Here is a 22,730-nt window from a genome sequence, read left to right as displayed (position 1 = left end):
AAGCTGTACGTAATGCCTTAGGAAGATGTGGCTACCGTGCTCCAGACCTTTGGAAAACTGCAAAACTCGGATGACAAAATGAGATAACAGCACTTCTTCAAAATGATCCGGGTTCGTAGTCCAGAGAAAATCATTTGGACGGGCAATAAATTACTTAGTGGTTCAGCTAAATTCATCTTGTATTTATGCCATGACTATACTAATGTGCAAATAGCTGTATACTGATGAGGCATGACAACACATAAAACATACCAAAGGCCACAATAACAAGTGAATAATGCTGTGTTAAGCAGAAATATAACCTATTTACCTAAAGTTACTTTGACACTTTTAACAGCATTTTATTGACTTCATCATTCAAGGCCAAGAGGAATGGCTGCTTTACAAAACAAATGCGTACACGCCGACAAATACACATCCACACGCACAAATATACACAGACGGTCACAAATAAATTGATCACACATATAAATTTGCACCCCAATACATACGCACACAGACTCCCACACCATAGCTCACTTTAGCGTCAAGTACAAATAATCCAGCTACAACTGTCCATAGCTGTTTTGGGCTACATAAGAAGCGCATTAGTCACTACAGGCAAAAAGACAGCAATGCAGATGTCGCAGCAAAGGAACAACTGGTAAGACAAATTATGTCAGGTATGACAAAATCACGAGATTCAGGACTAAAACTGTATTCAGATGTAGCAACAAAGTGGCATTTTTCTGAGGCAAAGTGAGGCGTTCTCTCGTTTGCACCTGTTTTATTGACTCATTGTGATTCACAGAAGAAGTAGGGGGAGTGTCACCGGCAATCTTCCTCTGCACTGCAATTTTGGAGTCAAGTTTGTCTCCAGTATATAGTATTACATAATGTATGCTAAATTTATCCGTTTCACTTGTGTTTACATTCCTCTAACAACTGGCAAATCTCCATGTTCATTTGCAGAAGAGTTTTATTTGTAGTAAGATGGGGTGAAAATACTGCATCTTATTGGCAGTTTTTACACACCACAGTCTGCAACAAGAATAATCTATCTGAGTGCTGTCTGATAATGGCATGTAGGAGTTCAATCTATAGGCTCAAATTTGAGCAGCGCACATTATTCCAGCACAGATGCATACACGCCACGGCAAATGTGTTTAATAGATCCTGAAGGTGCAAAATCTTTCAAGAAGATCCAATATAAATACACAATTCATCATATAGAAATGGTCTGTTACAGCACAATATTGCACAAAGCCCTCAGGATTATAGATTAAATATCATGGCCTCTTCATTGTGCATCATAAAGGAGCCTTGTAATAACGAAGGATTTAACTTTGTTGATTTTATATCAAGTGTATGTCAGTCTCCTCAGGATGATGTGCTACAAAGACAACATTATAGTTCTCTATGAAGACTTATATTTCCAGATTGCTTTTCTGAGTGATATTACAGGTTTTAATCTAATAGTATTGCAGCAGAGGCTTAAGTATGGACTGAGGACAAGCTTTCGCACATTTTCAAGTGGAATGACCTCTGCACATCCAGCACTTGACTGCCCTCCTGCATAGTTTTTAAAACTTCCATTGGCAGCTGGTCTCACTAGTCCGCTTTTTCTTTCTTTACAACTGGTTCATTGGTGAAATAGCATTTATCATTATGCCATTATTAAAATAGTTTAGCACTTGAACATTTTTTACTCAACATGTGGTGGCAGAGAAACATTGCTCATCATTTCTCTTAAGATACAAATAACAGCTTTACCTTGCTCTAGGAATTGTCTATTTTTTGTATTCGTGTGCGTCAGCCAGTGTGGTGTGTGGATATTGTACACCTACTCACTCCAACAGTAGCAAAGCTTTCTCAATGTTATACACAGCATTAAAAGTATACCAAAAGAATTGTTGAAACAGAGGAAAACAGGAACAAGCAGAGAGACAGACTGCAAAACCCATGGTCCTGTTTCCACCACAAGCAGCCATTTTTAGAGAGTCATCCATTAAGTCTGCTGCGTTCCCATACTGTCACCCTTTAGCTTAGCCAAAGAGGCCATGTCAGCTGAGTGTCAGGCAGGTAGGCAGGAAGCAGTACTGCACCTTTTCTGAACACTCTGGGAATTTGCAAGAGGAAGGGGAGGAGCAGGCAGCAGAGTACAATATGCAGCAAAACATCTTGAGATAAAGTACGGTGGATTATTTTCTCTCAACTTGAAAAGATGTTTTTAAATGGATGAGAAAGAAAATAAGAGAGGTTGGAGATCTGGCTGCTATATGGCACACAATACATTATCACAGGTAAGATAAAGAAGTCAGATAAAAACAAGAGAAAAGAAGGCACCTGAAGTGTTGTGTAATAAAGTGAGCTGATGATTTGGAATCTGAGTCCAACGTGTAATGCATTGTTTGCGTGTTTCAGTGTAACAGTATGAAACAGAGACTGTGTTTGCTCCGAGAATCTCACCTCTGGCCCCATGTGTTCCGTCTGCGTTGTGCGATCAGTCATTTGGCAGTCTTTAGCGTCCAGAGCAGCTTTGGCACTCTCCTGCAGACAAACAAAACACACACTCATCAGCTATGTCGAAATCTTACAAGCAACAAAAGAACAAACAAAAGAAAAAAGACATAAAATACAAATAGATGGGAACAGCTACTCTCCCAGTAGTCCTGTCTCTTGAGTTAACTCATAACACTTGATACAGCCGGCTTCCACGTTCTGCTAGCTATCAAAAGGAAAGAAAAAAAACAGCCTCGGTCATCTCTTCTCTTTTTAGCTGTCTCTTTTAGAAATCCAAGAGATCATAAAGCAGAGCTGAATTGGAGGGGAACTTTTCTGAAGCCAAATATTGGAGCATGGACCCTCTACAAAGTGCATAACTAGAGAGGAATTCATAAAAAGTAACAGCCAAAGCTGGCCAACCCGCAATAAAGGTCCTTCTAGAGGATAATTAATGGGTATCCTCTGGCAGATTTACAGATGTAGGTGTAGAGAAGCACGGGTCCTTTTCTTCAAAATTCAGCGCTTTTACCTTGACCAAGAACCTGCCAGCTCTTGTGCTTCGACTACGTGATTATTTTGAAAACCCAGGTTGCAGGCCTTAAGAGGAATCCAACCCTATTTCCACTGGGAGCACTTGACTGCGATGTCACTAATCATTCTGACACCACTCATGGGTTGGAAAAGAGAATGGGTTGAAAGTTGCATAGGCTATGAGGAATAATTTAACTATGATTTGAATGAAAAAAAACCCAGCAACATTAAAATGAATCAAATTAAGTGTATATGTGGGCATATAGTAAGGAAAATGAAAGAGAAGTCTTTAATTTTATAGCTCTAAATTTACATATCCTGTCCTCTTCAAATTCAGCAGTGAGGTCAAAGATTGAGTTAAAAAGCTGTTTCCACGAATCATGACTGACAACTTGAAATATATGCAAGGCTTTCTAGAGTTAAATGTTACAGTTGGAGCATGAATCTTTGGCAAAATGTTAGAGCCAAGCCAGAGGAAAACTCATAAAACGTGACAGCTTGTGATAGCCAGCCAGCTAGCAAGTCCCTCTATGAGATAATTAAAAGGTTTTCACTGGCGGGTTTACAGACGAAACACAGAATGAGAAGAGCACTGGCTATGAGTTGCCCTTTCCCTCGAAAGCTACACTTCAACTTTACTGCAGCAGGACAAGTTTCCATCTAAGACTCTTGTCACACAGGCAACACACAAACTCAGAAAGGTTCAAGGATACAGCACTCATATACAGTGTCTGCATACACATACACACACACATATACATATATATATATATATATATATATATATATATATATATATATATATATATATATATATTCCCCTTATTAAGTACATAAGGAAATTATTGGCAATACATCTTATACTGTTGGAAAGCCTGTTAATTTCCCTTTAAAATGTTTAAATGATGCCACATTTGTAAGGAACATGCATTTGTGGGATGAGCAGCGGAGTTTGTGGGTTGTGTCCATGTTTGCCAATGCCAGACAGCTTTTTTTTTGCTGTTGCTACTGAGCTGAGCTTCTGGGACTCCCAGTTTCTGCCAATCAGGTGACAATCAGGCAGCTTATTGTGGATGAACATTATGTTCAGAGATGAGTCCAGATCGTGGGGTAAAAGTGTGGAGAAGATGCGGAGAACACTATGCTGATTGCTGCATTGATAGAATAATATCTCTAGGTGGAAGCAGTGTGATGGTGTGGGGCGGCATCACCCTCACTGGAAAAACTCATCATCAGCTCATCATCTTTGGAGGCAATCTCAATGTAGAGGGATATCGAGATGAGATTCTGCAACCACTGGCAATCCCATATCTCTACAGTCTGGGACCGAACTCTATCCTCCGAGAATACAATGCTTGCCCCCACAGAGCAGAGTTTATCAGAGACTACCTCCAGAATTTAGGAGTGGAGAAGATGGCACTGGCACAGTAGTCCTGACCTCAACCCCATTGAACACATTGATCCTGCAGCAGTGTGTGACCAGGCTGGTGACCAGCATGAGGAGGAGGTGTCAGGCTGTTGTGGCTGTATGTGGTTTTTCCACACGCTACTGAGGCTCCTGTTTGTTAAATAGATTATTTGTTAAATTACCAATGTGTGTTGTTTCTTCGAACTTCAATAATCCAATCCACCAAACACCAAAGAAGAGAGCCACATATGCTTATGCATATGCCCTGCACACTTGACGAGAACTACTCGCCATTGGTCCGAGTTGGTAAAGGTGTATTTTCAACTCAGTTGACCTGCCACACAACATCCCAGCAGAGCTTGTCAAACCACCGGGGCCCTCTGTGAACTGCTCTTCCTATCAGGAAGCATCAGAGGCAGCGCAGGGGCCGTAAACAAAAGCAAGGATGTCAGGCCGGGATATGGGCTAGGCTAGGCTAACAACCATTCAAGCCTGCACTGCCCAGCATCTTCTTGTCCAATGTAAGATCATTCTCCAACAAGATTGAGAAACTGGAGTTAACCTTTACGTTGCAGAAAAACACTTGGGACTGCTGTGTCTTGTTTTTACGGAGACCTGGCTAAATCCATTCCACAGAAGCCATAGAACTAGCAAACCAACTACAATACTGCTGAACAAACAAAACTGAATCACTTCTTCAGCCACTTTGCTCATTATGAGGAGAGAGAAGACACCACCATTCCAGCACCATCGTCCAACCGTGAGCTCACCCCGCAGCCTGCTGTTGTGAGACACACTGTCCGGAGCCTCAACCCCCGAAATGCGGCGGGCCCAGATGGGACAAGAACTTCACTTCAACACATAATTGTTTTTCTCCAGAAAACGAGGACCCACAGTACATCGATGGGGAGGAGGTGGAGAGGGTTACAAAATTTCAATTTTCTAGGAATCTACATCTCAGAAGAGCTCTCATGGATCAACAATGCCAACATGCTGGTAAAGAAGGCACAGCAGCATTTACACTTCCTGAGAACAGGATTAACTTATCCTAGCACCTGCCTGTGTCCTACTATAGCAGCACCATTGAGAGTGTCCTGACCTATACCATCTTGGTGTGGTATGGGAGCTGCTCGGGAGCTGCTCTGCAGTTAACAAAAAGACTACGCAGAGTCATTAAGACTGCAGGACAAATAACAAAGTCACAGCTCCCAGCCGTGGATGACATCATCAACTCTCACTGCCTGAAGAAAAACCCATAAGATTCTCAAGGACTCCACCCACCCCACACACCATCTCTGCTGACCACAACTGCTAAAACACTATAGCAAACACTACAGGTTCATCCGAACACACACAACCCAGTTTAGGAACAGTTTCTACCCCAAAGCCATAACTATACTAAACAATGACCTGAATGGCCCGAATGAACAGCACTGTAGAACTGCTGCTATGCTACTGTGAATTTATATGGTTTTAATATAATGTATGTAATGTATGTAATGTAATATAATAAAGACAAGGAGTTGGTACATCAGCAGCAGGTCCAGCATATGTAACGTGTCCACCAAAAACGGGTTTCAACTCCATGATACAGTTTAAACCCATTAACAGTATAGACATGGAGGACATCTTAAATCAGCTGAAATCCTCCTCTTGCTGTTTAGAGACCCTGCTCACAGGTTTTTTTCAAAAAGGTCTCAAAGATTTTAGAGTCAGACCTGTTATTGATCGTGAACTTGTCCTTAATGTCAGGCGTTTCCAGAGCCACTATAAACAGTTGTAATTAAACCTTTGCTGAAAAGAGAAAATCTTGACAAGACACAAATGAACAATTACAGGCCAATCTCAAATCAACAATTTTTAAGTAAGACCAAAGAAAAAATGCTATGATGCCTTCCAGTCAGGTTTAACACAGCACCACAGCACTGAGACACCTCTGACCAAAGTGTTTAATGACATATGCCTGAATACAGATGGTGAAAACATGTCAGTCTTAGTTTTACTGGATCTCAGTGCTGCATTTGATACAGTTGACCACAATATATTACTCAAATGACTGGAAAACTGGTCCTTTCTAAACTTTACTAAACTGGTTTAAAACATACTACTAGAGACATCGATCCTGCAAAAGCAAGGAAGTCATGCCAAAGAAATACAAAAAACAGATGACATATAGCCATAAAAACTTTATTCTTTTTTATTTACTGTTAATGTGCAGACCACCTTCTCAAAGGACATTACAAGTTTAGTATGTAAGAAAATATTGGAGGGACGTCAGCAAGACTGCAATGCTGCAAGCAAGACAGTCCCAATAAATGACATACATGATTTAGAAAATACACACTGGACCAGCTCTACACCCTCCGCAGGGTGCTCGAGGGTTCATGGGAATTTGCCCAACCAGTCTACATGTGCTTTGTGGATCTGGAGAAGGCATTTGACCGTGTCCCTCGTGCCATTCTGTGGGGGGGGCTCAGTGAGTATGGAGTCCGGGGCCCTCTATTAAGGGCTGTTCGGTCTCTGTATGATCGGAGCAAGAGTTTGGTTCGCATTGCCGGTAGTAGGTCAGACTTGTTCCCGGTGCATGTTGGACTCCGGCAGGGCTGCCCTTTGTCACCGGTCCTGTTCATAATTTTTATGAACAGGATTTCTAGGTGCAGCCAGGGGCCGGAGGGGATCCGGTTTGGGAACCACAGGATTTCGTCTCTGCTTTTTGCGGATGACGTTGTCCTGTTGGTTTGCGGCCGAGTGCGACGCGGCAGGGATGAGAATCAGCACCTCCAAGACCGAGGCCATGGTTCTCCACCGGGAAAGGGTGGCGTGCCTTCTCCGGGTGGGTGGAGAAGTCCTGCCTCAGGTGGAGGAGTTCAAGTATCTCGGGATCTTGTTCACGAGTCAGGGAACAATGGAGCGGGAGATTGACGGACGGATCGGTGCAGCGTCCGCAGTTATGCGGTCGATGTACTGGACCGTCGTGGTGAAGAAGGAGCTGAGTCGAAAGGCGAAGCTCTCGATTTACCGGTCAATCTACGCACCTACCCTCACCTATGGTCATGAACTTTGGGTAGTGACCGAGAGGACAAGATCGCGGATACAAGCGGCCGAGATGAGTTTCCTCCGCAGGGTGGCTGGACGCTCCCTTAGAGATAGGGTGAGGAGTTCGGTCCCCCGGGAGGAGCTCGGAGTCGAGCCGCTACTCCTCCACATTGAGAGGAGTCAGCTGAGGTGGCTTGGGCATCTGTACCGGATCCTCCTGGACGCCTCCCTAGGGAGGTGTTCCAGGCATGTCCCACCGGGAGGAGACCCCGCGGAAGACCAAGGACACGCTGGAGAGACTATGTCTCTCGGCTGGCCTGGGAACGCCTCGGACTCCCCTCGGAGGAGCTGGAGGAAGTGTCTGGGGTGAGGGAAGTCTGGGCATCTCTGCTGAGTCTGCTGTCCCCGCGACCCGGGAACGGATAAGCGGCGGGCGATGGATGGATGGATGGATGGATTTAGAAAATAAATTCATGTTTTACTAAATTTCTTTTTACTGCGACTTAGGGCTTCCAACGTTTTCTCGCAAGAAAGGCTCTATGAAAGAAAGTATTTAATTATACCTCCCATTAACTGTAGGGGGCTCAGCCTGTAGACTTTCTTGTGGTAAACAAACCTTTTCCAGATAGTTACATTCTCATCTTTTTCATGTCTTATTTGCCTTTACAGACACTGAATGGAAATGAATGAATGGACAGTTGAAAAGTTAATGGATTTTTACTCAAATATCCTCTAAAAGGTCATAGGACATTTAAAAGCAATGTATAGAGAACACAAAAAATATTTTACCTAGTATACACTATTGTACTAATACTCCTTCTTGACTCGTCACCTTATGGTTATGAAGGGATTGCGTGCCCAAATTATCCTGTGGTCTTTGTCGTTAGGACCAACAGCCATTGGTAGGGTCTGCCTAGACATATTGGTCCTAAAGGACAGGCTAGATTAAGAGCGATTTGACTGTACACGTATGGAAAGCTAAACCAAAGGAACACAGTGGCTCTCCTAAAAAGTGGGTTACCAGGGCCAGAACTGGGGAAGGGTCCCATTTGAGTTTCATTCGGTGACAGGAATGTGGAGGGTTGAAGTCAGACAAGCTTTTGGGATATGAAATGTCACCTTACTGATGGGGAAGGAACTTGAACTTGTGTACAAACATTTGCTGGAAACATCTGGCAGAGGAAACAGATAAAAGTGGTGGGAGATTATTTGGTCTTCTAGCCATAATCTTCATCGCTATCGCTATTTTTTTTTTTTTTTTTCGCAATTGCGGATAGGGAATTTTTGACTTCTCTAATTAGGCTACTATCCTCAAACCCAGTTAAGCAGAAGTTAATATACAAATTACATACTACGTTTGAGTGAATTTAAATTATCTTAAAAGGGTATTTAGTTGTGAAATGAAAGTGCATTATATTGCCCGTCCGTGATTTTCAGAGAAATAAGTGTTTCCTGTACTAATCGCCTTTCCGACAGCTGCAAATTTGCTCACCCATGAAGTCCACATGTACAGAACAGTAAAAATACAATCAACTGAGAAAGAAAAGAATGAACAGGTGTTGCTGACAGGAAGATGAAGAAAGATGACAGGAGAGGATGAAAGAGTAAAAAAGTGTAAAATAAATAAATAAATGCCAAAATAAGTGCCAAAAAGTGATGAAACAAACAGATGCTGTATGAGACTCAAATCAATGGGTTGTACTGGCATCTCTCAAAATACGGCTATGACACTGGCACATTAGTCGGCGTGGCGTAATATTTCGATTCCATTACTTTGATAGAGCAGATGACAAATCACAGACATGTGGATGACAAACGATGAAAGATTTAGCTGAATGGAACACTGCTGCAGATGTTCCAAGAATCAGCTTCCAAATTGCTGGAAAAACAATGACAAGACAATACATCGTGCATTTAAATTTCCATATTTCATTAGCAGGGTGGGGATATACATAATAGAAAAATAACTAACCTTTTGGGCATTCTTATCTAGAAAGGCAATTGAAAAATATGTACATGTCTTTTGTCTGGATTGGAGTTAAAATGATTCTGCTATCAAATTAGGCTGAAAGAACATGCATTGTATATCAAAGATGGATTGTACAGACCTTCTGCTGCAATGTGATGGTGTTACTTAAAGCTCATTATAGTATTCTCACATTTGTTTCTGTCTTTTTTCTTTTTGGTCATTCTTTTCCACCATCCTGTTCAGCAGCATTGAATCTCATGAGTCGGAAAATTACACGTCGGAAAAGTGCCAACGCTGTTTCCATAAAACTCTCTAGTTCTTTGTAATGTTTTATTAACCTTTTAAAGAAGGAAATGTTTCTAAAGTTGAAAAAGGTAAAGGGAGTAAAAAAAGATACAGGCTTCAAAGGCAAGCTGTTTTTTTTTATTTATATCCTTAAAACAAATCATTTAAACGCATTCATTATGTTTTAATTTTTAATTTCAAACTTCAGATAAAGAAGAACAGCACCAAAAATTTAATGAGCAAACCTTAAACTTGTCATTGTTTTTAACCACAATGGTACAGCTGCTATGCATGTATGATCATTATCAAAACAATCAGCAATTTTTTGAATTACAGTAAATATGTGACAAGAAAATTTAGTTTTTAATGATGATAATGACACTAAAGTGGTTCCCAAATTCCACAAAAATGCTGATGGTGTTGCTTCTTTAATGAGAATAAAAACCACTGAAGTCCAATCAAGTATTTTTTCCATAAGTGGATCTTACCAGTTCAGTCTGGAGTCTGAGAATCAGGTCATCTTTCTCTCTCAGTTGTTGCAGCAAAGCTTCTTCTCTGCTGAGATCCTAAGAAAGAGGGCACAAGTGACCATGTTAAGTGATATATAGCACACACCAAAAAGAAAAAATAAAGAAAACAAAAAAGGACACAAGTCGAAAAGGATAACAACATACAGGAGATTTTTCTGAAGCACTTCCAAGAGTTTTGACTGCATATATGATTATTGTCTGTACACCTTTAATAAAGTTGTCATTGTGTGCATTCCACAGGGCTGTGATCTCTTCTCACTACATCACTGTGATAAACTTGTTTTGTCCAACAGGGGCACCCCCAAGCTCATGGCACCATAATGTGACCTTGAGTTGTCAGAGGACATTACTGTAGGAAAGATGGACACACACACTCAAACACAGAGGACATACCATTCATAATAATAATAACAATGTTAAAAATAACCTTATTCCTACAGTGTCTTTCCCAATATCTAACAAATAGATGAGGGCAATAGTAAAGGAATTAAGATTCTAAAGATGTCAGTCAGCTACATTTCCAGTGGCATCATTTTATATCAATTCTCATCTACCCAGGCAACAAGAAACCACAAAAGGATGATTTGTTTGGAGTTAAAAAGTGTTAAATTAGACCAAGTGGAAGTCACTTGAAAATATTTAAAAATATGTAATGTCATTCTCAAACCAACATATAGTTACCCCGTGGACAAAGAGCGACAGAATGAGGAAGAGAGATGAGTGGGGACAATATGTGATAAGATGGACAGAACAAAGTGACAGTCGGCCATTACTTCATCAAGGACATTAAAGTACAAGAGGAGAGGGACACGATAACAGGAGGAAATGAGGGGAGGTTGAGGGGGTGCAGGGAAAGGAGGGCAGTGACAGAGTGAAGGAGAGGACAGAGAAAGCCCTAGGCAGAGCATGATGGTCTGAAACTACGGGGAGCGATCTGGCTAAAGGACACGTAGCAAGTCAGAGGGAGGCCGCAGGGAAGCATATAGCTACAGCAGCATCCTTTAAATGACCTTCCTGATGTAAAAACAGACAGCTAGTCTCACACCTTTACCAAAAAGGTACATTGAAATTCAGAAAAGTAAAAATGTATTCTAAGCAGTGGGTTTTACGGAACACCCCTGAGATAATGTGGTTAAAATAAATAAATATTGGTGAAAACTGAGTGAAGGGTGCCTGCAAATTCCAATGACTAAGCTTGACCTTGTTGAATCTAAACTATGAGGACAATGTATATATGTATATACAGGACTTAGAGCAATTTATGCATGCATCCAGAAAACTTTCTTTTTTTCTTTTAATATCACTCACCGAAACACTGCTAAAATGCAAACAAGATTGGCCTCAGTCAGCCAATAATATGGTCTAACTATGCCAGTAAACACTTTCCACGCACTTGACAGCTTAAAAAGATGAAAAATAGTTTAAATACATTTTAAATGGAAATATATTGAAAATATACAATACACCTGATGAAATTTTGATCATTCTGATGTCTGGGTCTCTTTTTCTACACGTCTGATAGATGATGAGGTCCGTGTTTACATTAGCATAATGGTCAAACAGGAACTAAAAGCTTTCCTGAGTGCTTCCGTGGTGATAAAACCTATAAAAACACTCTCTCCACTAGGAAATGGGAAACAATTAACAAAAACAAAACCCAGTGGTGTCAAATCAGAATTCACCCCATCTGTCTGCCTTTACAAGGGAGATAACGTTATTTACAGATAATAAGGATGTTTTCTTTTACTTTTTTTTTGTGTGTGTGCCCCACTGAGCACACATACACACAGGCAGCTCAAAAATGACTAGCATGAGATTTGGATAGGGCTGAAAATCAGTTGCATGCTGTGACAATTACTATATTAGTCAGTCTCAAAAACTAATCTTATCCAAATGGGAATGAAGGGTATACAAAATTTGCCGCCTGGCTAACGCCACACAGTATATCCTTCTGTGCCTTATTGGCCTGAGCACACAAGTTCCTTTGATATGGTATGTGTAACATTTGTGTAAATCTTCCAAAGAGCCTCATAAGTAAATCCATGAAGTTCTAAAAGGCTTCTTTGTTTTTTAAAGTGTAAACAGAGAGAAGGAAGGGCCATGTACAGTGCAATGTCAAGACACCCGGCGTGTAAATTATACCTCAGTGGGATTACCTATGGAAAAGCACCCCAACCATATAAAATAATGTAGAAAAGATTTAGAGAAAGAAAGAAAAAATGCATGCTGAATATTAAAATAAAGTTTCCCATCAGGTGCCATTCCAACCTATTTTTCAAGGTGGAATTGAATGGAGAAAGATATGGGAAACAAGTGGGCATTGTGAATCTATTTATGATAGCCTCATTGGAAATAAACCTGATCAAAATCACTGGAGTGAATCCACTTCTGTAAAGAGATTTGATTTTGTATCAAGCCATCTTTTACCTTGCAATCAGTAACCGTCTGAATGGGTACAAAGATACATTACATTCCCTTGGCTGAGAGGAACTTCATTCATTTTTTTAGTGTTTTTGACAAGCATTACATCAATAACATTTTGACATTGTTTATCTGTTAGTTTGTCACCTACCTTTGTACCAACTTATTTAGATTTAGCATCCAATGCACTCCTAAATCACATGTTCTTGTGGCATAAAGCCCTAGAGGGGACATTGCATTATTCAGTATTTAAAGAACCACTAGTGCAAAAGAGTCTCTGACCTCACTTCAATGTAAAAAGATTGACAGCACACGGAGAGCCTTAACAGCTATTATTATTACATTTTTAAAAGAACAGATTCAACTAAACTTAAAAAAAATAAAGACAATCTTAACTTTTTATCAAATAATTGACTTCATTAACCTCTTAAGCATGAATTTGATCAGGTTTTACATCTCTTTGAACATCATGCTGCTGGTTAAAGATCACAGCAGTATGCCTCGAATTTCAGCACAAGACGGTTTTAGATTGGATCACGCTATGATCACTGGATGATAAACGCGTGTTTAACGCACGTTGTGGGTGATATAAACGCATGGCGTGTTATTTGTCACCTCGTGCCTGAATGCGAGTGGAGGCAAGGAAAGGCGAGTCAGGGAGGCATTATCCAGGAAACATAACGTAACCTGTGTGGGCATGTAGAAGGACGCATTGTCCCTACATCAGCTAGATTTATACGCCGTCAGACAGGTGTCATTTTCTAAACGAGGATGGATGAACATCGGGATGAGCGTTTTTTGGCTGGGGTTGGCTTCTTGCAGTTTGTCATTTTTGTGGCCACTTGTTCAAACATTGGACCATCCTTTATGGTCCAGACATACAACGGTTTATGGGGTCAGGGGCTCAGTGGCTGAGCTTGCTGATCTCCTTGTCCCCCCAGTTACTCATCTTGCAATATAAGCCCTACCTGTGACGTCCTGCTGCTGACCGCCTGCTTACTCTATAAAATAATAATAATAAAACTTTTTTTTTTTTTGCCACCCCAGGTTAGTTCTGTTTACTCTGAACCTGACTCGCGGTTAAGACCCTCGGAGGCGAGTTATACTTGGGGCAGCTCGACATGCCACCCTGCATCGGTCAATGTACTGTAAAAGGGACCCGCGACACACTAGATCTGCGCGTTAAATGTGGGGTATTCGCCAATGCAAAGGGTCTACGGATGGAAGAAGTTTCTGATTTTGCTTTGAGTAGCCAAGAATTACTGTAAAGTAAAACCCCACCCACAAGTAGAATGGATTATGGAGCTCCAAATGAAATCATAAAGCTTTCAGGTGTGCAGGAATAGGACCCCAGTGCAGGAGATTTAGAGACAGTATCAGAAAAAGTCCTTTATTAAACCAAAAAAAAAATCCTGTTAAGAAGAATATTCGAAAGAGCAGAAAGACAAAACAAAGGGGAGCATTATCGGGAAGCACAACAGAAGCATAAAAATGAGCACAAAAGAAAAGAATGACAACAAACCGGCAGGGGAGGAAGGATAAATAGGACAGTAAGGGCTGATGAGACACAGGCGGAAAAACAGTAGAAACCAAACAAAAACTCAAACACGAGTCAGAAGTCAAAACCACTTACTATTCTAATAGTGTGTAGTGATGTTGCAAAAACACAGTATATTGTATACACTATGTGATCAAGCATACTGCATACAATGAATATAATTCACATATTGTTGAATTAAAAAAACAATGGAAATCACAAATATATATGCACAAACAGATACAGCATAATGGCATTGTATTAAACAATGTATCTGTCCATATATACTGGATCTTGTATCTATTTATCTACTGTCATCATCAACCATTTCAGCTTAATCCCTCTTGGAAGTGTCACAACATCGATTTGGCCCAGTTTTATTGCCGCCCTTCCTGCCACAACTCTGCAAGCACGGGGAGAGACACACACAACCAGACCCAACATGGATGTTTTTCAAACTGTGGGAGGAAACGGGAGCAAACCCATGCACACATGAGGGATCATCCGGTTCCACACAGAAAGGTTCCTGCCAGACCCGGATCGAACCAGGAACCTTCTTCCATGAGGCAAGTGTGCTTACCACTAAGCCACCTTGCTGCATCCTCAATTTATTTGCAAGCTATTTCTAAGGTTAGAAATAGCGTGCAAATACTGCTGACAGCATATTGGGCAAGAATGAAGTAGAATGAGACTACTTTGAGCATAATGTACTTGAGCTGACTTTAAGGTTCTACTTCAGATTAATAAAATATTACACAGACTTCACCTCTAATAACCTCTTGTACCTGCAAGACCTTTCAGATTACAAAAAGCAGGTCTCGTGTCAATTCCGAAATTTAAAAAAATAAAAAAAATAAAAATCTGTCACAGTTTTATTATCAACCATTTTTTCCTAGAACAGCCTTCTGATTAGAATATGCTTTTCCAAAGAGAAAGTGATTAAAAACATTATTTGTTCAAGTTATTTGCACAGTACCATCTCTTCAATAATGTATGTACGGTAATGTAAATATGAGAGGCCACCTCCGTCACCTGTCTTTGCAAATTACCTCCGCTGTCCACTGGGTGTGAAGAACAAGTGACAGCTAGATTTAAATAGTGCAATTTCTCAGCAGCTTTGACGATTAAGGTTAATATTAATTTTCATCCAGATGGATACAAAGAGAATCAAATCAAGTATCAAACCAACAAAGTAGTTTAAAAGTAGTTAGACATTGTTTACAGTAGACTACAGACTGCTAAGAAGTGCATTAATGTAGCTGTAGTCATCTAAAAGTGGTAAAGGTTTACAGTTGCAGTAAATGAAGGACTTGAACTTAATTTATTTTTGCTCAGTCAAGAAGTCACAGATACTAAGAATCTGAACACAACTAGACTTCCCATTATCAGATCACTTTGTACAATATACAGGTACTTGCTTAGCGCATCTTTAGACGTTTTTCCTGAACTGCGTGCTTAAAGCCAAAGCGTCTCAGAATTCTTAAGTATAAATGCTGTGTCTTGACTTATAAGTCACTTTGAATAATGTGTAAAAGGCACTAAATGTGGTGAAAAAGGTAGTCTTGTAAATTTTTATTTAGTATTGCTTGTCTCTGTCCTGAATCTCTATGCTCCTGAAATTTGAAACACATTTAAATAGGCCTCCAAATATCTGAGCAATATCAACATACATCCTCTGGAAAGAAAAGTCCAATTGTCACACAATGTTTAATTTAGAATTTAATGTTTGATCACTGGGATGACAAAAATAAAAGAATATGGTATTTCCTCTTTTTTTCCTTTTTAATAGTACACTATTTTAAAAGTTTTAATACGGTTTCTAAAGTCTGGGTCAGCATCAAACTTTTCTACGATGAGAAGATTTCGTTCCCGACGTGCAGAAAACAGATCAATTCAGCTTGTCTTTCTTCAACCAGCTCAAGGCTTCAGAGACTTTATAAGATGTTAGACTGATGGATATTTTTAAATGTAAAAAGACTTATTTAAGTTTTACTATTAAAGATTTTTTTTAAATGTAATTTTATCTCAAGTAGTACTATCAGAGAAACACTGATATGAAGGAACATACATTTTACAGAAGATATGGCGGCAGAACTTCAAATCCCGGGAAATCTTTTTGATCAAATCACTTTTTTTCACATTAAGACACTTCAGTTTGTGACAGAGTGCAGCACGTTTGTGTGATGGTGGTGGTGGTGGGGTGGGGGGCTACCCATCTTAGCTGTGACTGTAAGACCTAGATAAAGGAGAGATGTCATGTTTGGACAAAATGCTATCTCAAAAAAGACAGCCAAACAAGAGTTGATGATGGAAAAAAATAGAGGAGTTCACTTTATTGTTTACTGCTTTATTTCTTTTGTGCATGTCTGTACGTGTGGTCATGTGGCAAAGTGACAGTTCTGTGCAAAATCTACTACCATCTGTTTTGCCTTCCAATGAAATCTCTATCTTCCCGTGTTTTTCCACATTCACGAACCACCTTAGTCCTCTCATACTGTGCATCGTTAATTTTAAACTCCAACACTAGAAGTAGACGTAGTTATTTCATAATGAACTATCATCTGGCACATTGATAAACACTGCACTGTGAAAAAGTTCTCCATGTCTGATAAAACAAGTTGCTGTCCCAGAATTTTATTAACATGCTGCTGCCTGAAACACTTCTGGCAGCAACTTCATTGTGATTTTCTTTTCCTTTCTTCTAAAATACACGAGTGCACTTAACTGGGACAAAATCCGGGAGAGAAAAAAGCGCCATATGCATTGGTTTAAATTAAACTAGGGCGCACTGTGACACTGCAGCCTCTCAGGTGGCTACCATAGATTATTTTTATACCTACAGAGTCGTTTTCTGGAGTGCCAGGACAAACTCTTCCTCTCACATCTCCCTCAATCCCTCTTTTTTCCTTCAGCCATCTCTACCTCCCTCCTCCTCAAACTATTCCTCCTTTTTTGCTCTCCCTCAGCTCCACATTCTTACACTCTGTGATCAATATTTTTTTCTTTTCTTAGTTAATGTAATCAATTGCAATACATGTAACCATGACAACCTATTCTTCCCAAAACCTTTCTCCCTCATTCCAATTTTCTATTAAGCGCTGCTGTTTTGTTCCTATTGAACCTCCGCTTATCTTTATGTTGTTTTCATTGCTGTCAGCACTGTCAAAGTTTAGCCTCTGCCTTTCACCATCTTACCCCATCTGTCTCTCTCTATCTCTCTCTCTCTCTATCTCTCTCTATCTCTCTCTCTCTCTCTCTCTCTCTCTGTCTCTCTCTCAACCTCAACCCCATCGATTCCTACTGCCCCCTTCCTGCTCTTTAATCCTCTCCTGATCGGACAGGAGAGCTTCAGGGTGTTTAGAATGAATCCTCCAGCTCTAATCAGATGAAATAAATAATAAAAAAGACATATTATTCAATTAGTTGCATTTTTATCAACATGTAACAGAAATGAAGGCTATGAGTTTGTTTTCAGTTACCATTTTTGCACTTTTGTAGTGCCTTCCTTAATACAATTTTCTTTCATTTTTTTGGGGGGGGGACGTCTGATAATTATTAAATGCAAAAGCTACAGGCAATGATTATTGTGCATACAGTTCAGTCCCTGGTACTACTGCCCACTCATCTCTGCCACTACCTGCACACGGCACAAGGGTGGTGTCCCTTCGTAAGGAGAGTAAGACCTTGCAGGCTCAAGGAAGTATTGGCAACCGAGACAGTCACCAGGTGCACTAAATCTTATAACAATGTTGCCCAGATTGTAACAGCTAAGTGAACTGAAGGATTACAGTCATTGCTGTGCATGAGAGAGATGTTCAGAACCACGAGCTGAGACAGGTTTTATTTCCACATAGTGAGAAAAAAAAAAATCAAACATCTTGGTATCAAAATCGAAAACTGCACACTTGGTCAGTGAACAAATGCCTGAATCAAATCTTTTGGTCCATCACTTGAATTTTGGCGAGTTTTTCTTCACACTCAGATGCAAGCTAATAATATAATTAACACTCATACACAAAATACAATAAGTTCAGGCCAAGGAATGACGTGTTGTAATAGATTATATCAGTACTTTACACACAAACAATTCCCAATACAAATAGAATTTCTCTGCTCAGTGAACAGATTTTTTAAACTTTCCATTATATGGATGGCCAGTACACTTCTGCAGTTGTGGGATTTTCTATCATGATAGCAGCTAGAAGGAAAGCAGAGTTGAAGTGGAAAATAAATCTGAGTGGAAAATGGATCACTTTCTTGAACAGAGCAAAAAGCAACTCACCAAAAGAGCAGAGAACCCTGCATCAACATAAAAAAAGGCAGTTTCTTGATTGTTGCATGTGTTATGACTTCATCTGAACAAATGACAAACTCCAGAGTGATTACATCACCCGTCAGCAGACAATGGCTAATGCCAACCTGTTGCCAACCACAACAGAGGGGTTTTCCTAAAAACTTGTCAGCCTTCCTTCCTTGTCAGAGCTGGGGATCTTAAACCGAGATGGACAGACTGCTAACTGATTAGTGTGAAAATAAGTGAAAAGCCCAGAAAGACAATGCAAGAATATTGCATTCAGGTAGAGAGAGGACATCACAAAACAGCTGAGACACGTCTCCTGAATAACCCTAGGTTTAGATGTCTTTAGATGATTTAATAACTGTGTTGAAGATTTCAGTTGCCTTTGATATTATCGTACCACAGGGATGTAGCCGCAGGACTACACGGGCTCACATGTACCATGTGAAAGAGAAATTGACTTTGAGTAACCTTAAGTTTCACAGCAGGCTGTTGATGAGCTGTTCTTTCTCTCCTCTCTCCACGCGCATATTCTTTACTTGGCTTTAAATAAAGAGCAGGTTATGCCTCTCTGTTGAGCAGAGCGAGAACGGAACTGAAAGAATCCTTTGAGTGAGATTTATATATTGTGAAATACATGCAAACAAACTCTGCAAACATCTGTCCCTCATACAATAGTATTGTTTCATATTTACTTTATAACCTGTTGTAAAGGCATTTAAATTTGTCATTTTCAACTTATCATTTTTTGAAAATCTTTAGCTCAGAGGGTCCTCCTATGCAGGTTAAGTCTCTGCTCACTCTCATTACTTTCTTTCCTCTTAGTCGCCTCTTCCATGATGTCCACTGTTAGATCTAGGAGTTACAGTATGTTATTGAGGCGTGGCACAGTTCTGTAAAACCAATAAGCAGTTGCCACAAGAGATGACCAGGAGAGGGGGGTTTTTGCAAACACTAGGGACAGGACACCACAGGACTAAAATGACCTATATGCATTTACAGTTGGATAAGAATAATCACGTATAAAATGAGGACTACTTTGCACAAATTCAAATGTAGGTGTGAAATGAGCTTTTGGCTTGACCTCTGTGTGCCAGTGGGCAGTGGGCACACAGTTTGAAAATCAGTGCTATTCTCCAAGGATTTCAAAAAGAGCTGAACAGGGCAATGAGTTTTTTATTCACAGACAGAAATTACAGCTTTTAGGATTGCTCTAACAGCCAGATGGTTACAGTACATGCCAAATAATTGCAATGTGTCCACAATCCAGTTTGTCCTGGAAAAACCTGTGATATACTGTATCCTCCCTCTCCCATTATTTCCTCTCCGCTTCTTTATGTTTCACCAACAAAAACAATACTAGTAAATAACTTGTCAAGGAGTAATTTAAACATTGACATGTTGTTTTTTATCACTTTCGGGTGAAGTCTTTATAGTATAGTCTCTGCACAAGTCAATGTCTTCAAATTAGACAGTTTAATCACACTAGTCTGTCTTTTGTTCCTAATTTGATCCTGTCTGATCCCACTTTTCAATCTGTCCACTTCTCTCGTCTCTTGCCCACATGTATCTTCTAGAGAGGTCTAAGCCATAGCTTCCGTCTCGGGGTGGAGTCCCATCCTACGTTTTTTAATATTTCCTTATCGTCCAGCTGCCACTGATGCTCCATGTAGGTCAGTGAAGAGGGCAATAAACACACAAACACACAAACACACACTCACACACGAAAGAATCCACAGAGACAATGCAAACAGAAAATATTGTCTCATGTTAAAACACACACCAGTACACAGAAGTATATATTTTAGAGAATTGTTCCTACTATGTACAACTGGATACTGTACCTGCAGTATAGTGTAATGCAAAAAACACCAACACAGGCGAGTGTCAGAGCTGGGAGGACACTCTCACCTCTGACAGTTTGAAAAAACTGTGGTGACCTAACTGTATGTCAGGGAAAGACTGCTAAAAGCCTTGTCTTGGTAGACTTACATCCCGCTCTCACATTCACATGCAGGCAGCCACTTCAGTAGATACTCATATACGTGCTCCTTACAGAGATTAATAAATCTTATCCAGATTGCACAGCTCTGATTGACTTGCTGGCGGAGGGGGGTCTGGAGCTTGTCAGACGCGCGGGGCACTCTGCCCCTCTCTCATTCAATTTATTCCCACCTCTCTTGCTTTTCTCTCCTTTATGTCACTCTAACATTTTCTCTACAAGCTTTGCCCGACTGCTTTCTTTCTTCCTATTTGATCTCTTTATAATTCATTAGGAACTGTCATAGACAAAAAAGACTGTTAATTGTTATGAAAAGGCTAAAATTGAAAGAGACACAGAGATTAAAGGAGAATTCAGTTTTATATTTTTTCCTCACAGACTAAACGCTGTGCTCTTTTGGTGAAACTCATTGGCCCAGTGTAAATGAGGCTTCTGTGAGCGTGTAGTTGGATTTGTAGCTAAGAAAAAGCCCCACCAGTAAAGCTCAACAAAAATGTTATATGATTAACATCATAGCTACATTTTAATTTGCTGTAGGACCTTGCAGTGCATCCTTTTATATGTTATCATTTTAATAGGTCAAACAACCGGTGATGGCAGGTGGTTGGAACAAAGTTTGAGAAACGTGTTATGAAACTCAGCAAAGGCAGGGAGTCTGTGACCCAGCTCGCTCTTGACAAAATTAAAATTAAGTCTTTATATACTGTAGTGACTTCTGATTAATATGGCAAAACAACTTACATTTGGACAGCGTAAACATTGCAACTCAGCTACTTTGAGTCTTTGAGTCAAACTTAATTCAGTTAACCAAGAAAACAACAGGTCTGATTTATGATAGTAAGGTGCATTTACTATTCATTATCATTGTGAAATACATTTTTTTTAGGTTTTTTTTTGCCTAAGTGCACGGCCAAGTGCCAAGGTAATGACACAAATATATTAATATATACTGCACTTGCTTTTACTATAGCATTGCAGATCTGTGTTCTTAAAGGTGTACTCGAACAGTGTTGTAATATAACTTTAGGGGGTTAGGGATAGAGAAGGGGAGAATGTGGGGTCCTGTTGATTACTTGTTTGTAGGAAAGTATGAGCATAATCCTAATATATAACATTAACAAGCCAATATGGTGCCCATATAGAATGCACTTAAAATCCTGGAGCAGTATTATTGAGCACTGCACTGTTATTTATCTATTGTTACTACAGCAAAGGGAATGCAAACAACTGGTTCAATCAGTAAGATAGCATGCTACACATTTGAAAACAGCAATTTGGCACAGCCTGAACTTTTGACTTTGCATATTGTGACTGTTTACATTGCACATCAACACGAAACATTTAACTAATGTTCAAAAATAATAAATCAACAATGGAAATACAAGTTACCTTAAAAGGAAGGGACTTTTCACTGCAAGGGCTGATTGGCAAAGACTGAAGACTGCTGGCAGGGCTGGTCTCAGTGCTCTGTCAAAGAAAAAACTTTAAGATGTACATCTTGGTAACGAATAAATCAGTCTTGTTCACAGTATGAGCCTTTCAGCATGGCTATCGATCAATACTTCAGTCTGCAACAAAATTGAGAGATTTGTTTTTTTGTTTGTTTTTTGCTGTTGTTATTAAGCAGTACGGAAAAAAACAGTACACAAAGAATCTGACAAGTCATTCAATACTAAAAATGGGGGTCAATACTAAGGCTAGAAACTCATTTATATTGTAGAATTCCCAACCTGAGTAGGATTTTTGGAGCGTATCTGACAAGTAATGTTACATCTATTCTATTGATCCAAGTTGGAACTAGCTTTGGTTTAACAAAACGTAGAGGTGGGCAAGATGAGATGGATTTTTTTTTTTTCCACCTGGTTTCTTACATAATCTCTGTTTTCTAACATCAGAGATCAGACACAACTTGGCAATGTTCTTGGACACAGTTAACATATGAGTAGAGGGTGAGCTGGAGGAGGTTTTACAGACACACATACACACACACACACGCACACACACACACACACACACACACACACAGACAGAAAAGGCTCTGTGGAGGCAATGGATGCTCATTCTGTCCCATCTTGACATGAACATGCACAGAAACACACAAAAATAATTCTTCGAGAAGGAGCAGGTGCTGCTCTAAATGTCACCTGTGAGGGCTTATGATAAGACAGATGGCCAGGCAGAGAAAGATAAAAATCAAGTCTTCAGCCAGAACTGCTGATATTGATGTATT

General features: G+C 40.0%; 1 protein-coding gene across 4 annotated transcripts in view; it reads right to left on the bottom strand.

The window, feature by feature from the left end:
* The window catches only part of ccser1 (coiled-coil serine-rich protein 1), a 127,299-nt gene that overhangs the window by 59,918 nt on the left and 44,651 nt on the right, over window positions 1-22,730 (bottom strand). For all 4 annotated transcript variants that reach the window (XM_061729304.1, XM_061729305.1, XM_061729306.1 and 1 more), the window contains exons 8-10: window positions 21,890-21,967; window positions 10,202-10,279; window positions 2,449-2,529 (exon numbers count right to left, since the gene is read on the bottom strand). In XM_061729304.1, the coding sequence (XP_061585288.1) occupies window positions 2,449-2,529; window positions 10,202-10,279; window positions 21,890-21,967 (237 nt within the window). The remainder of the gene's footprint in view (window positions 1-2,448; window positions 2,530-10,201; window positions 10,280-21,889; window positions 21,968-22,730) is intronic.

This window comes from Cololabis saira, chromosome 9 (genome assembly GCF_033807715.1).
Source record: "Cololabis saira isolate AMF1-May2022 chromosome 9, fColSai1.1, whole genome shotgun sequence".
Taxonomy (NCBI): domain Eukaryota; kingdom Metazoa; phylum Chordata; class Actinopteri; order Beloniformes; family Belonidae; genus Cololabis; species Cololabis saira.
Note: the sequence above shows the minus strand (reverse complement) of the source record. Positions and strands in the feature narration are given on the sequence as shown.